The following is a 16,377-nucleotide window of genomic DNA, read 5'->3' on the forward strand; positions in this document are numbered from 1 at the left end:
ACATCTGTGTTAAATCTGTTTGAGTATGGCTAAATCATTTCACATTGTGGTCCACATGACAAATCTTCTCACTTCAAACAAATAAAAAAAATTAAAAAAAAGAGTTACAAAAAAGCTTCCTGAGTCAAAAGGTTTAAAGACACTCAATCCTGCAATGGAAACCAGACTTTGTGGAGTAGCGCAACCTGGACAGCACATTTCGGTGTCTGGCAAATCTGCCTACAACTGTCACACTCAAGGTCAAGGGTCATGATGTGCAGACAGAGCAGAGCTTCTTAATTATACATGATAAATGTAATCACACACAGGAAGCATTTCTCCCAACAATTTACCAGCTTAACCTTGTCAGATGTTCCAACATACAGATAAAATAGTGTTGAGGCATCATATAATGGAATATTTGTGCGTTTACTGAGTTCATGCAAAGCAAAAATAAAAAAATACATGGAGGAATTAATGATAATTCCATACTAATACTAGTCAGTGATGTGGGACTTTGTATAGAACTTCTTGTATGGGAAAAATGAACAGAATTTTAGGGCCAGAAAAAAAAGAAGTTTCCATTGGGAGGCATGTTGTGATAATGATGCTATCTGGCCCACAGAGATCTCGCCAGTGGAGCCTGACCTCCTGCTGGATCAGATCAGTGCCCATAATGGCTGACTACAGCCAGTGGGGCTTGACCCACTGACACGAAACACGGCACGAAGGCAGAACCAAGACACATGGGCAAACATATAGATATACACTCAGACAGACATCCTGTCTCAAACCACAAATAGATACAACAATTAAGGAAGGTCTGGTCATTTTCATTTCGCTGACCTCTGCCCCTCGACTCCCACACATACAAAGACAAATTACAACTGCTGTTGGATTTGGCCAACAATTCTGATGCAGACGAACATGCAGTGTGAAGGCTGAGACAGCGGACATAAATCATACCTGTATTTGATCTGTGGGGCCCTGGGCAAGCTGACAATGTGACAGCCAGCACGCACCCAATGTGGGGCTGAAATGGGTCACTTGTTTTGCTGGTTGGGTTTTCAGCGTGGTAGTTTTTGCCTTTAATGTGGGTTTAAACAATAAAACATCAATAAGACAGGTCTGAAAGAATGCAACTGTCTAGGGGAGGCAAATCAAGCAAAGACAGACACAGACCACTTGGCTTCACACTTCAAGACACTGTGCATCCCGGCAGCATAATGTTTTGATGTAGGAGGTAGTGATCGGCAGATGAATATTGTTGTGCAAGAACTTTTAATGACTGACAAGCTTCTTGCCATTTTATGTTAAACTTGCACTTTCAACATGTTCTCTTGAGATAGCATGTAAGCAGCATACTATTTCTTGTTCCTTTGTTATGCCATTTTTATGCTTTTCAACTTTTCACATTTATTTTTTTTCTGTTGAAACGACCCACCAAAGGGTTAGAGTTAGAGCACATGGTACGATGTCATCCCTTTAATGTAAGTGGCTTGCAACGACAGACACAAACAAAAGTTGTAGTACACAAAACGTGCAGTAATGACATGTGACATGACTTGGCCTCTTATCGATGTGCTGTTTCACTAGACTAGAATGGCAGTTTTTTCATTTCCATTTGCTGTTTCCTGGCATTAAGGCCGCAATTTTTAATGCTATGTTTGAAGAGATCCCCACATGTTAAATGATACTCCTCTTCTTTCCTCGAGAAGCTTCTCCTCCTTTTTCTAGGTTAACATAGTGATGTCATCAGTAGAAAACTAATGTTATAATCTCATGGCATCTCAGTCAACTGTAGCAACCCCACACCATTAAGACTAACACTTCAGGATTCACCCTGTGCATTCAAAAATTATACCAAGGGGTCCTAACAAAGTGTCAGTTTTTGATGAGTAACGAGTGACAACGGTTTGATTAACCGAGTTCTCAGAAGTGGCTAAGAGAGTGAAGTGTTGAGTCTTTTATGTTGTGATTGGTGGATTTTGGCAGTAATTCAAGCATATGACAAGTGAGATGTGATTCCTACAAGACAAATCAAAAAGGCTCGACCTCTGTGAAACAGCTATGTTTTCCTGTTTTCATTAGTTGTCATGTTACCTGTACTTCTAGCTGCTTACTACAGTGGTATACCGTACAGAGTGCTTCTTGTCAAAGTCATGCAAAGCATGTCATGAGCTATGCTTACCAGCAATTTAGATGGTGCACCGTACAGTACACAAATACCACAATGCTTATTCCGTAAAAACATTTCCAAAATTATATAGCATCATTCTCCGAAGTCCCAAGAGAGATTATGATGTTACATATGGAAGTACCCTTCAAAGTTTCCACCATTGTAATTGTATGGTTTAGAGCCACACTTTGTTTTCTGCCTGTAAGAGCATGTTTCAAAACCCCAGAGGTGGCTTGTCTCCAGGCTAAGCAAAATCAGAATTACATTAACACCCAAATAGCATTTCATCAAGGCCAGCAGGGCCTCGTGGCCCAGGACACCTGTAATAGAGTTTCCCCGCTCACAGGCACAAAAACATTTAAACTCCTTTTTTATGGAAGGTTTACATGCTCCCGTCTGCAAGAAAATATGCTCCAACTGATCAAATCAGGTCAAACAAATTGCATTTGTCAAGAGGAGGATCAAATGCTAGCACCCACAACAAACATATTAGCAGTCTGATCTACACAGAATACTCTTGGCAGGGCGGCAGTATTGGATTAACATAGTAAGCCTGAACAAGAAAAAAACATGGTGAGAAATCCAAACTGACTTCTTTCCTCTGCTTTCCCTTTGCTACATTGCTCCTCTGTAAACAGAGGAATTACCACAATTGCATGCGAGAAGTGGTATTGAATTACTGTGAATTCATCTTAAGAGATGTCGCGTGCCAATCTCAACATGGTACATTGGGTTAAATTATATAATCAATCTTTTGAAGTACCGCACCCTTGGATAACTGACAACTTTTGAAGCATTTCTCAAGCCCATCTGATCTAAGAACAAATCAACACTTACGTTCATTATTCTCACTGCAGAATACATGAAATCTATCATGTATATCTATAATGGGAAAAGAAGATATTACTCCGGTTTGTTATTTAAATAAACAGAGACAGGGACGTCTGCTATGTATTTGTGTGTGAAAGTCAGGGGAGAGAAAGAAAGAGAGAGACTAAGGGGCCTGACTGTCTGACAGACAGGCAGGCAGATGGACACAAACTTGGCATTAGGGAATATGTTTCTGCCAGAGAGTGATCCATAAAGACTGAAGGAGGTCGAAGGGCACCCTCTCTGTAATGAGTCATCATCACTCAGTGGTGTCCATGCTGCGATGGCCTGTGTGCGTGTACGCGTGTGTCCGTGAGAATCATTGTCTGGGAGAGAGCGCCAGTGGATCTGCTGAGAGATAGTGCAGTGTAAACAGCCAATTCTGCTGCTCCAGGCCTCTGGAGAGTAAAGAGAGATCTTTCTGTTGTTTTACCAGAGCCCTGGCCAAATACTGTCACCCACAACGTCAATTAATCCCCTCTTCAACATTTTTTTCAAGTCATAGGAAAAACACGGGTGAGAAGGTGAAAATGACTTTCACTGTATGAAACATGATAAATGTCAAAAAGCACATGGAATTCCTTCGGTTGGACGGAGACTGTGTTTGACTTCTAGGGGCTGGGTAAACACCACTGGACGAATCTTGCCTTGGCAGCTGTTCCCATAGTAACATCTTGGGCAGCAAAGGCAGGGCCCGAAGGGAGTTGTGGCGATTTCATGAACTGATTTTTTTTTATTCAGTCAGTCATTACTTTTACCACAGCACAGCACGAACTGACCACTAAAAGGGCAGCACAGACTGCCAACACCTTGTATATGGAATTCATAAAACAATGGCTCACACTAAATTCCCTTGCTGCATTCTCAATCAAGCCGCTATGGCAATGACTGTGTCTCTGCACATTTATGTGCATGCACGTGCAAAGGGGGCCATATTTTCTCTTGTGCAGCATTGGATGAATATCTCTATTTCTTGGCAGCTGACAGCCTGTTTGTCATCCACTCCACAACCAAGAACTGACCTTCAGCAGCATAACTACTATTATCCTGCCATACCTCTCCTCTCCTCCCTTCATCCTTACATTTCCATTGCCTCTCTCACCCTATATCTTTTCTCAACTGTACCTCTATCCACTTCTCCTTCACTTTTTGCTCAGCCTTTGTCATTGATCGCTGATGCGACTGGCTGCCTTCATGCTCGGTAATGACCTGCACTGGTAACCAGCCGGCTGCTCCTCTCAGCCCCTTCATAGATTGAACTGTCAGATGGCAGCGATTAATGGCTGGGCAGAGAGATACCGACTCACACCTGCAATGTCCCTCCCTGTGCCGTCCGGCTAATCCTCTGTTCCACCTCAGCACAGTCTACCTGTGTAGGCTCATGTAAATGTCTACAATATGCAGGTATGCGGAATCTAGATTTCTCTTAACACGGCCTGAAAATCTAAATTTTCATATGCTTGTGCTTTCTTTTCTTAAATGGATCAGCCTTTGAGAGCACATCAGAGAGACTAAAGTAGTGTGAGAGAGAACAATTAGATAAAGTACATACTGTATTTCTCAACGGTATTTTAGAGCTTTGAACTTGACTTAGCCCAACCATATTTTTCTCTTGCACCTAGATGACTGCATGGAATCATTATTTGTTTACAAAGCTATCATTTGTCGCTTTTACTTCTCTTTAATATTATACTGAAGTTACGACTGCATCTGTAATGCTTAGCTTATTCTACTGTTGTTCACACTTGAGGCGCTTTGAGCAAGAGCATCACGATGAATTCCTGAAATGCCCCTACGTGCTCCCTATGTGTTCCCTGAGTATTCCTTGAACAGAGATGAGTGGGCTGTTTTGTCCGGTTTCGGTCTGTCTGTCGGTTGAGCTGCGTGCTGTAGGCAAACGCGGCTGTCCCATGTTGTACTTGGCTGGCTGTCTGCTAAATGTCAGCGCAATATCTTCTTACACTGATGAATGGGAAGTTTCCAAACCATTCCCAAAGCTTTCATTCCCTTGTTCCAATGCTTATCCAGAGGAATGGCCAAGAAAACAGGGGCTTCTCCCCCTGTCTACCAGCCTCCCTCAAGTGGAGTACGATGATGGAGAAAGACATGGCGGCTAAATTCAGTGAGTTCAGAAAGTATGAATGCCTAATCTTGGATTATTTATTGTATTATATATCAAATTCTAAAGACAAAAAAAAAGAAGCTTTTTGCCCATCAATCCTTTCCATAACCCATAATGACAGTTTGGCATTTTGTCTTGCGTGGCAGGTACACTTTAGATTTTGTGCTGAAAGGTAAACTGTCATCCTCGTCGTTGGTCTTATGACACATGTACTCTGGAGCAGGAATTCTTTCCGGATCTCTCTATATTTACAATTCATCTTCCAGTCAGTCATCTATCCCTTAAACTTAAAAGTACTGCATGATGCTGCCATCACTGTGCTTCAACTTATGGATGATCTTAGCTAATGATGAGCCATGCCAGGCATGTTCAGAGATTAAACTTTTTATCCCATCAGACTGCAGGATCTATTTTATTTAACTTTCTTTTTTTTTTTTAAATCAATCTGCCACAGGTGGATTCAAATCACGTTCTGGACACATTCTAAGTAAAATCAAAATGGGGCAAATGTCCGCAACTTGAAAGTTCAAGGTGAAATACTATAATACCGTTTGTTGATAACTGATAACAATTTTTTTTTCCGTAAATCTACAAAGTATTCCAAAAGCATTTGTATATGTCGCCATTAGGGCTTAAGAAATGTAGACTGCTAGCAAAATTGCAGTTTTACCCATTAATAATTACATGTGCAATATCAAAAGTGTGTCCAATGAAAAAGGAGTGTGAATGATGTCTTAATCTAACCTGAAATTCTCCCTCCAAAAAGAAGAAAAAAAGTATACGGAGGAGGAAGGAGAACAATCCTCTGAACAGTGAATATCAGGCCAGCAGGGGTTTGGCGCGGTGTGTGAAACGGAGATAAAATCGATTAGCTTGTCCACTGACCCAGTGAGCGGAGGGGCCCCACATCGCCAGAGTCTTGCCACAGCTCTGACAGAGACGTCCAGGCCTTGAGGTCCCTCGGGGTCGCCTATGGACACTGAGGTGAACAAAGTGGTGCCCTCCTGTCAAACTAAAGCCCTCAAGCAACAGCAAAACAACAGACCATGCTGCAATGCTTCACTGCTCTCTGATTCCACAGGAGACATGGAAGATGTGGCGCAGACTGCTGAAAGAGCATGTTGTGCATAAGAGCTGCTGCTCAGAGCACAGAAGTACTGTACTTATACTTTGGACGAGAATTTTAAAGTTAATTAGGACTTTCAGCCAACTGAAAGTCCTAATTTTATTTTGATTACAAAGAAATATTTTAACTTCTTGTAGAGCTTGTATGTCTTTAGCATTTTATTTGTGAACATCATCTGAAGTTAAAATTAGAAGCTGTTAATTCTTGTTTGATAAAGAGGTGATAAGTAAATTGCTTGACAGGGCAATAAACCTATGGGTTTGATTAGCCTTTTAAGCGCTAAAAGCTTGCTTTTGTTCATTTCCAGAGACTGATAATATTTACAGATGCTGTCAAGTATTTCTTGGAAATTTCAAAAGCACCGGCCTGACAAATTCTTGACACCTGTTGACAGGCCTTGTAACCTCTCCCTATCGTTTTATCGGCTCCTTTTCCTCCCATGATTTCCTCAGTCAAATCACTGGGTGAGGAGCACCTCTTTGATTCCTGGCTCATTGTAGCGAATCTGACCCCAGGGGTCACAGAGTGGAAAGAAGTGTATGTGTCACCATTAAGCTCTTCTCCGTGTTAGAATAATATTCCTACAGTGCTTTTAGGATGCTAACACTAATCAAAACAGGACATCCTGAGGAGGGCCGCGCTCTCTCTTCCCTGGCCCCGCTCACCGGCTGCTTTATGTTTTTGTGTTTGTGGTGGAGCGACAATCCCAGGAAGCCGCGAGGAGGGTTCATCAAAGCTCCAAGCGGGGGGCCCTGGCTGCAGGATCGCTGGAATGTGGCGGGGAAAGGAATCACTACTGTCCTATTGTTCCCATGTTTCCTCGGACTCATCACATGCCGGCACGTCCAGTTCACTTACAGGTAAGCGGTGCTAATCAGCCCTGCATTCTTTTCCACAGCCACATTCTTTCCTCTGCCACGACCCTAGCTGACCAACAACACTTGTGCACACACACACACAGACACAGCTCCTGCCTTCTACTGACTCTCACATACATTTGGGGGAAGTCATCAAGACAGATCTTTAAGGACAGGGATGTGGCGTTTCCTTTTCTTCACAAAAGGATTTGTTAAAGGAAGACAAGGTGTGCACTGCCAATCCATGTTTTGTTGATGATAACAAACTAATTCAGCTCCTATTAACTGGGCCGAGAATTCATAGAGTTGTTTTGCAATATCTCAGATAACGATGATTAACTGAATAAAAGAACTTTAATTTTTTTTATTGGCTGTCTCCTGTATTCAAAGTTGTTTCACACGAAACATGAAAGAAAAAGAAATGATTAACTGTGTGAATCAAAGTTTTTGACATTCCAACTCTATCGATCAAAAATGAATAAGCAGGTGTGTCCAAACTTTTGAGTGGCACTGCATATTTCATGAGTCCTTACATTCGTCCACCTTGTTGTCCCCGCAGGTTAATATCGCTAACACAGCTTTGAACGATTTTTCGTCTTCATGTCTATTTCAGCACTGCAGCACAGGCGAGGCTATCAGCTCCAATCAGGTGGCATTGCTGCGGTCCAAACTTCATCAGGAAGACCCCAGCTTTGATCACATCTCCTCCCCTCATCACTCCCGTCCTGTGGGGGTGAGAGGTCAGCGCTTAATGAGCCTCAGGGTGGAGAGTGGAGGGGGGAGGCTTGTTATGGCAGAGATAAAAGGTGTACAGGAATCACATGCACGCAGCCCACAAACACATACAAGTACACACTTCATTACATCTGCCCTGCCATGCCTCCTTACATCACTCGATGCCCTTTTCTGCCCCTTGTGAGTCTGAAATGACTCTCTTCTCTCGAAGCCTCTCCCACTAACTCCTTCCACTGGTCCAGCCTGCTCCACCCGGGGAGATCCCCGAACAGTGCTGGAACACACTGTTATCACCACATTCACAAAACGATTGTTGGGTAATTCCTGTTTATAGCTATGTGCTCCCTTCGGTGTGGAAGCACAGTTCTCTCCATCAAGCCTCCAGGACAGCCATGAACATGCAGTGCTCACAAGCAATGTGTGCCATTTCAGCACATCTGCAAGCACAAAGGACTTTTTTTAAGCTTTAAAAGAAGTCTGATGACATTCAAAGTGAGCTGATGAGTCATTAAGAGGCGAGCAACTATGAAATACCCATAACATCTTATTTGAGACGATTGGATGAGATACAAAAGAAGTGCAGACAACCAGAGAGAAAAATGACGCTCACTAGACTTTATCAGAAAAGGTCAAACAATCATTCTGAAGCTTTTAAACTAGCATCATATGAAATCTTATGTGTCCTTTGGAATCATGCTTAGTTTTTGTCCCCATAAAATACTCAACAATGCAGTAAAGTGACTTTGGATAGTAAGCTGATGTGAGACATGAGGCCAGAATGCCGGGCCCTGTTTCTACCACCTGCTCCAGGTAATTGATTGGTGCATATAAAATGATTGAGTTTCTTTAATTAGCTAACAGACATCTCTCCACAAAGCATGCCAATCAGTGCTAACTTCACAACACCCCATTAATAGCCCCGGGTGAACTGCGCTATCAGCACTCTGTATCTCCTCAGACATCATAACGACACACAAATCAGTTTGATGTAAACTTTTAAAATCAGCAATATGCCATTTATCTCGGACCAATTTGCGATTAGAAAATGGCGGCGCGCTCCATATTTGACAGCTACGCTCCGCAGAGTGCCTTTGTATAGTGTATACACACTAAAACACACACATACACACACTCATACAAACCAGCTAAGCCCATAGACATGCTCACCTCCCTTTCAAGCAAACACACACATAACACACTCACACAATCTATAAAAATATGTTGAGCTTGGGACTCTGTTGATAATGACCTCAGCCTTGGCACCGCACTGGGCCAGACCAGACTGCCGACAGGCTGGAGGCTTTTGTGTGGACTCCCTATCTCTAACTCCATGACCTTTAGGGGGAAGAAGAAAGCAGAAATGCTTTTTCTTATTTAGAAGGGGTAAGGCTCACTCATTGTTCTGTATTGGTACAGTTTCCCTGTGGTAAACACACAGCGGTTCCCAGGCTTGACATGTTGCTGCACCCCCCCCTCCCTCCATCCATCCCTTGGTGTTCCCACACTGCCCTGTCTGGGTCATTGCATCAGTACTCACCTCCCAACACACACACACAAGAGTCAACACACATGCATATCATCGTCAATGTACAAACAAACGCTTTATGAATCATGAAATTCCTCTCGTGCGTTGCAGAAAAGAATGGACCACAGATAGTAAAGAAGAGGAGTAAAGCCAGGAGAGGAGCCCCTGGGGCAGGGCCTGGATGCTCCCTGTTTGCTTGGGACAGGGGACATCCTTCAAGTGGGTGACAACAGTCTAAACAAACCACTGACCTCGTCAGCTCTGTGTTTACAGCCCTGAGACTGAGTTCTGGACGACTCATTAACATCAGAGCCTTCCAAAAAAAAGCCCTTTTTGGGCATTCACCCAGCATAAGAGATTAAGAACAGAGAGCGGACAGATGGAGTCTTGATAGATGGGAAGTCCTAGGTCAGAGTCAAACTGCCCCTCACAGCCCCTACTGCTCCTGTTCATGCACAGATAGACAAGAGCCTATTCCTAAAAACACATGATGGACTTAAAAAATCTGTGTGCGTGGCATTCAGCAACTTCCAATAAATACGTGCTTCTGTGTTCCTTCACAGATTTCATTTTTTTCATGCAGATTGATCACATGATTGTTACAAATACATGGGATACAAAAGATTTTCTAAAGGTCCTGACACGATAGTTTCACACTTGTTTTCATCTGCAGCCTAAAGCTGTTCTCTTAAAGTTGGTAAGAAATCACTGAATCTTCATTTAAGGCCTTTAAAATGCACATTTTATAATCAAGTTATTCGGTCAGTGATATAAAATATATTATATTATATGTAATCAAATATAAGGTTTTTTTTTAGATTGCTTGTGATGTATTCGATTGTTCTTTCCTGTTTTCTTTTTTATGACAAAAGCGCTTTAAATATTTTTGAAATATTTTTTGAATAAAGAAAGATACAAAAAAATCCTAGGACTCATATACAAATGAATAGTTAATCGAGCCAGAAAACAGAGCGAGGTGACGTCTGCCATGAGTCCCGATGATTCTTGTGGAGGTCCACTAATGGAGCAGACATGAGTCTATAGGGCATTTGTATACGGAGCTTTGGCACCAAGCGAAGCGCAGGCAAAGAGCGCCGCTCCGGGACAAGAAGGGCCGTTTAATGGGGTCTCTATTTCACTTTCCTCGCGCCGGCCCGCTCCCTCACACCTCTCAAATGGGCCGATCTATTAACCGTTTTAATGAGCTCCGCCAGACAAACGTGAGATGCATGGCCCATTGCACAATGTGGAGAGGACAACGCACTTCTCAACGCCGGAGACGAGAGGCGCTGACGGACACGAGACACCGAGGCCTCCCTCTCTCTCTCTTTCTCCCGAACACACACCGACACACTCTCTGAAAGACACGCTTACACACACACACACACACAGCTTCTCGCGTGCCAGTCAGAGGTACCAATTTGTAAGATAAGACACTGAAAAAGAGACGTGACTCTCCGTTCCTGGAGACAGACGGATAAATGAGCGATGACTGACAGGGTAGTGAAGCAAATGAGAAAATAATGATTAAGTATGGTGCCACGGGACACAAACTGACACTTGTTAGGCTTCGATATTTTTCATGGAGCTGTCCAAATAAGTCTATTATTTCTAAAAGTTTAGATGTATCGTCTCTTTAATTCGCATTGTGATTTTTTTTCAAAGAAATTATCAAAGCAGTAAGATAAATTTTTTTTATTTTTTTTTTTTTTACTGTGACGCAAATATGTTAAGGAGACCTATAATTAGTCCCACACAGAACTGGGTTGGATCATGAAGCCCCCTCCTTCATCAGTCTGTGGTGCGGCCTGTTCCCTGACTCTTAAGTTTTCTGCTGCTCACCGCGTTACATCTGGACGTGCGGACTAATCAGTCAGCTTCCATCAATCATGCTTACGTTTACCACCTCTCCATCACCTCCTCTATTACACGCACCCTCTCTCTCTCTCTCTCTCTTTCTCTCTCTCCCCCTCTCTCTCTCTCTCTTTTTATCACAAGAGTGTTCTGCAAGGAGGGAGGCACACACTGAACGCATTTACCAGCAGAGCCCTTATGAGGGGTCTGGGAATTTAAATATTCACTGTTGACACTGTGCAGACCTGGCTGGGGGCCAGGGTGGGCCCGCTTCTTCGAGGCCCCAAAACATTCCGCTTGTCTGAATTGAGAAGCAGAAATCCCTCTCTTCCATTTTAAAAATATAGGCTAATAATCGTTAAATGCACGAGGGAATTAGTCCTTCTGCCTGTGCAAATATGGAGGCTCAGAAAGTGCGGTTGTGTGCTCTCCTTCGTGTGTGTTTTATGGATAAAAAGAAAAAAAAAAGTCGGGAGATCTGCAGACTGCAACAAAAAAAAAGAAGAAAAAAAGTGTTTTTCTTCCTGTTGTTGATGGTGTTATGTCCCTCGTGTGGACGTAAACCTATATCCTCTCATTATTCAACGGTACTTCAGTAACGTTATCTCTTTATTAAACTTCATCAACGTGTGTCTGGTTTATTACTGTGTAGTAAGCTGACTTGTTTCTTACGTGACCACATGTTGTCCTATAACTTCTCTCCAGCCTAAAGCATATTGACCTTTACTCTCCGGATCATTTCTAACTAATGTTGCAGCTACACAATTTAGTTTTATTTGATTTATGTTGCAGATTTTTCTTTTTGTCTTTCTTTTTTTCCCCCTCTGCAATGATACAGGTGGAGTAGCATCAAAACGGGCTGTGCAAACACTGGCGGCCTGAAACTCCAGTTCTACGCGTTCTTTATATGAAATTTGTGCAAACCTGACACTGTTAACCCCCCCCCCCCCACCCCCTACCCCACCCCCCACCACCACCTGCCTGCCCGTGCCTTAAAACACAAGCGCATTAATGGCGTCCATTCTGCAGCTGACCTCTGCAAACTGAAGTCATCATGAAAAATACAAAAGCTAAAAGAAATGCAACAACACAGAAACACTGCTGAGAAAAACCCCGAAGACATATGCAAGAGCTTGGTTGAAACGTGCTCTGAGAAGAATAATATAATTTATTGTGGCAGATTAATTCACGAGTAACCGTATCAATCATCTCCTTGTATGTGGGTGATTGGGTGTGAGTAAATTAAATCGATTTTAATGACACAAGTGCAACTTTATGGATCAAACTCATTAAATGGTTCAATCTTTTATTCCATCCTAAGTGTACAACGCCACGGTGTAAGATGCCTGATTCCTGCAATGCTCAATTTTACATTTTTACAACAACAGCAAAAAAAATAAATAAAACATCAAAGTCTGAAATGTGTTCTTTCCGTATCACGAAACAATATGTGCGCAATATCTATATCTATATAGATATATATATATCAATATGTAAGAACTCGCGGAATAAACGGCACAACTCACACAAATACACACAAAGAGCTTTTAAAAACGACATCCCCTGCAACATGCACCATGCGCCGTCCTCACTTCCTCCTTTTTTCTCTCCATGCACCTCATTTTCCCCCCGAGTTTCCCCGACAAACTTAGGTGAGAAGCAGGCAGCCGCGTGCAGCGGCTACAATGTAACTGCCGATGCACTGGACCTGGGATTGTAACTCTCATCCCACTACGCTACACTACAGCGCCCACTACATGCAACGAGCGACTCCAATTGAGGAGCGGACGCCTTGCAGAAAAGTTCCACAGTCTCTCCCTCAACTTTAAAGTTTACACTCTTCCCGAGACCGCTTTAAACGGTTTTCTTCGCGACGATATCGCAATCTGCTCGCTCCCAACACGTTAACGTGCGGACTATGCTCGTTTGCTGCAAGTGAAATCGTTACAGAAACTGTTAATTGACGCGGTGATAACAGCGAAGCCTATAGGTATATAAGACGGCATGTTTCAAAAAGAAAAAAGAAAGGGATGTTGCACCTACTCGTGGCCAGTTTCCGCGCCCTGCCTTTGGACCTCATGGTGCCAGTCTCTCGGCGTGGGTTTGTTTGGATTTTTTCTTGAATCTTTTCCCCCCCCTTTTTTTTTTCCTCCTCTGTCCTTTTTCTCTGGGTTTCTCAATCCAAGAGCGCTATCTCTCCGGCATTGTCAGTCTGGACACCTTCGCACATGCGCACAGCCCGAAATCTGCCGGCAGCAAGTGCCAGAAAAAGTTTGGGACGATTTATCACTTTGATATTGAGCTGATCTGGTCAAGATGGGCGAATCGTGGACATCTCGTTTCGCCTTAGATTTGCAAAACGGACGCGAGAAAGCGGGAGCACGCTGAATGAAAGAAAGAAAGGAATAAAGAAAGAAAGAAAAAAAAGAAAAGAACCAGGTTGCTGCAGTTTCAGATTATCTTGTTAACACCTCAGAAAACTTTGTCATTTTGAAGTCACCGGCACATGTTTGACTTCATGTCTACTGAAGCGAATGTCACCAGGATAAAACGGGAAAAGGAGAGTTGTAACAAATTATTTCGTATAAAAAAAGAGGGGAGGGAGGGTGTGCGCTTCTAACTAATTCCATTCAGTTAAATACGACAGATATGTCAGGTTTTCATTAAAGATACAAAAGAGAGCTTTGTCAAGATTGATATTTTTTGCAGTGCATTCAGCGCCCCGCATCTAGAACGTTAATTATAACAAAATCCTTCTGTTCTCTTTAAATGAAGTCCCATTAATCACCATTCTCTTTATATGACCGATTCTGGGTGTATAGTCATTAAAGGTTTTATATATTTTAATTGTGTTCTGACCACTGAAGCGCTGGAAAAATGAATGAACCCCCCCCCCCCCCCGGTTGGGCACCCGAGTGACAGCTTTAATATGAGAGTGCCCAGGTTTTTCTTTTATTTTTGCTTCTCCCCCTCTCTCTTTGTGCTGCCAATTATGAAGATGTTAAGTGGTCAGTATTAATGCCTGTTTGAGACGTTTCTGTTACAGTGCGCGGATTCCATCGCCTGGTAATTGCTGCAGGGCTCGAAAAGGATGTTTATACTTGATTTCACTTGGAAGAAGAACAGCTCCATCAGAAGAGAAAAGACTTTTGTCCAAACCCTCATCTCAGCCGGGGGAATAGCACTCGAATCAATCTCTCCCTTTTTATTATTATCATTATTATTATTATTATTATCATTATTATGTTTCTGTTCTCCCATCAATGCTTTTTTAAAGCATTTTTATTTTTAGATCGGCCCGAAGAGACATCAGCTTGGAACTAATGGTGAATTGTGTTACCATTCACTTTATAGATTAAACGTATGGGGTAAAAAATACAATTAAAATCTGACCCACACGCTTATATTATACACTATAGCGTATAATATAGAATATGATATAAATGTATATGTCACATCTTTTTCTCCCTGCGCAGTGAAAGCGTATAATGAAAGAAACTGGTAATTAATTAGATCCGCAGGATATCTTGCTGACCTTGCAGATGAACTCCGTAATGCGCCGCGAACTGACGCAATCGATTCCGTAGTGTGTGGAAATGAACTGAAGTCGTGACATCATGCCATGTCATGGCGAGAGAAATCTACTGGCTGACCAAGGTCCAAAACATGTAGTGTTTAAGTTAGAGTTGACTTTCACTGCAGATCAACTCTGACCACCTGCACTTTGCGATTCCTGGAAGAGATACTCAGGCTTTTAACGTCTCAGGTGGGGAACACCACCAAAAAGTGCCGCACTGGACGTGCTCACGAATAATTATCCCATCATATTTAACGTGCCCGAAATTATGGGGACATCCTCATTTAAACGGGCGACTTAAAGGAGGTTTACACTTTATTGTGGTTGTACCTCACTCTACCTCTGCTGTAATGACATAAATGGTGCTATTAAGTGGGTTGCGCCTATAACTACGCACCGTGCCGGAGAAGGTGGCGCGCCGGGCGTACGCATAAACACTCACACACACACATACACACACAAACTGGGAGGGAGCGTGAGAGACTGAGGCAAAGCGCTCAATTAGCCTAAATGGAAACAGTTTTCATTCACCGCAATAACTCACTCCTCTCTTCTTCGTTTTATTCCCCCCATCTGAAGCACTTTCTCAATACATATTTTATCAGAATATGCTGAACCCGGTGGCAGAACCGAACGGCACACACATCCCCGCAGCCCCGTGGGTTGTAATTATCAGAAATTAATTGGGTTCGAGACCCCCCGCGGTTGGCGCGCACAAACTGTGACACTGTCTCGGTTTTGCACTCGGACTCACGCGCGAACCAGCACGAGTAAAACACAAAACGAGCCTTGCCACAACCGCTGGTGTCCCGCAGGTTCGACTGTTTTACAAGCAGCGCGTTCGGCTGTTAAGGGGTTAAAAACTAACACGGGCTGTACAGGGGGCTGCGGTGGCAGACTAAAAGTGAAAAGGCAGCCGCAGGCGCAAGGAAATTACCGGGGCCCGCGTGACCTTTGCGTAAGGTAATCAATCAAGTGATCAACAGGGATATTTATCACCGCTTTGTCCCGTTCATGGAAGCTAAATTAAAGATGTAAAACAGGCATTAGTCATCCTTTATTTCACCTTTTATTTTTGTAATAACAATAATACTAATAAAAATTGCAAAAACAACCTAACACATATTTACTAATTAGAAATAATGTATACAGCAACCAAATTTCAACACGTTAGGCCCGCGTGCTCTTATGGGAAAAAAAAAAAATCTAACAACCTAGATGTGTCGTCAGTGCTTTAATTATATAATTCAAATAGTCTACGTGTCACTTCTAATGTTGCAATTGTTACTTGAATATTTGGACTTTTTGAAAAAAAAAAGAGAGAAAGAAAATGCAACCATTTATTTGGGTCAGTGCGCGCGGCCACTGTGTGGAGAATCCGCCACTCAATCAAGCGAAGTGAGCAGCCACTTTAACAATACTCCGCTGGAGACATTAATGCATATTTACCCAATTAAATCATTAAAAAAAGCAAGATAAGACCTTAAAAGAATAACTTACGAGAATCTATTTCAGCCAATTCGATTCAGAATCCATAAATTATCAATTCTTTT

The 16,377-nt window shown here is 42.7% G+C and overlaps 1 protein-coding gene across 13 annotated transcripts in view; it reads right to left on the reverse strand.

The window, feature by feature from the left end:
• mecom (MDS1 and EVI1 complex locus) overlaps positions 1 to 13,464 on the reverse strand; it is a 127,738-nt gene extending 114,274 nt beyond the window's left edge. For 8 of the 13 annotated variants that reach the window (XM_072392694.1, XM_072392690.1, XM_072392688.1 and 5 more), the window contains exon 1: positions 13,291 to 13,464. In XM_072392694.1, coding sequence (XP_072248795.1) covers positions 13,291 to 13,327 — 37 coding nt within the window. In that variant the 5' untranslated portion in view covers positions 13,328 to 13,464. Of the gene's footprint in view, positions 1 to 5,961; positions 5,974 to 13,290 lie in introns of those variants that run through there. The other 5 variants (XM_072392687.1, XM_072392692.1, XM_072392686.1 and 2 more) reach the window with 2 other exon arrangements.
• Positions 13,465 to 16,377: the final 2,913 nt, after the last annotated feature.

Source organism: Leuresthes tenuis, unplaced genomic scaffold (assembly GCF_036924035.1).
Source record: "Leuresthes tenuis unplaced genomic scaffold, fLeuTen1.0.hap1 SCAF_9, whole genome shotgun sequence".
NCBI lineage: Eukaryota > Metazoa > Chordata > Actinopteri > Atheriniformes > Atherinopsidae > Leuresthes > Leuresthes tenuis.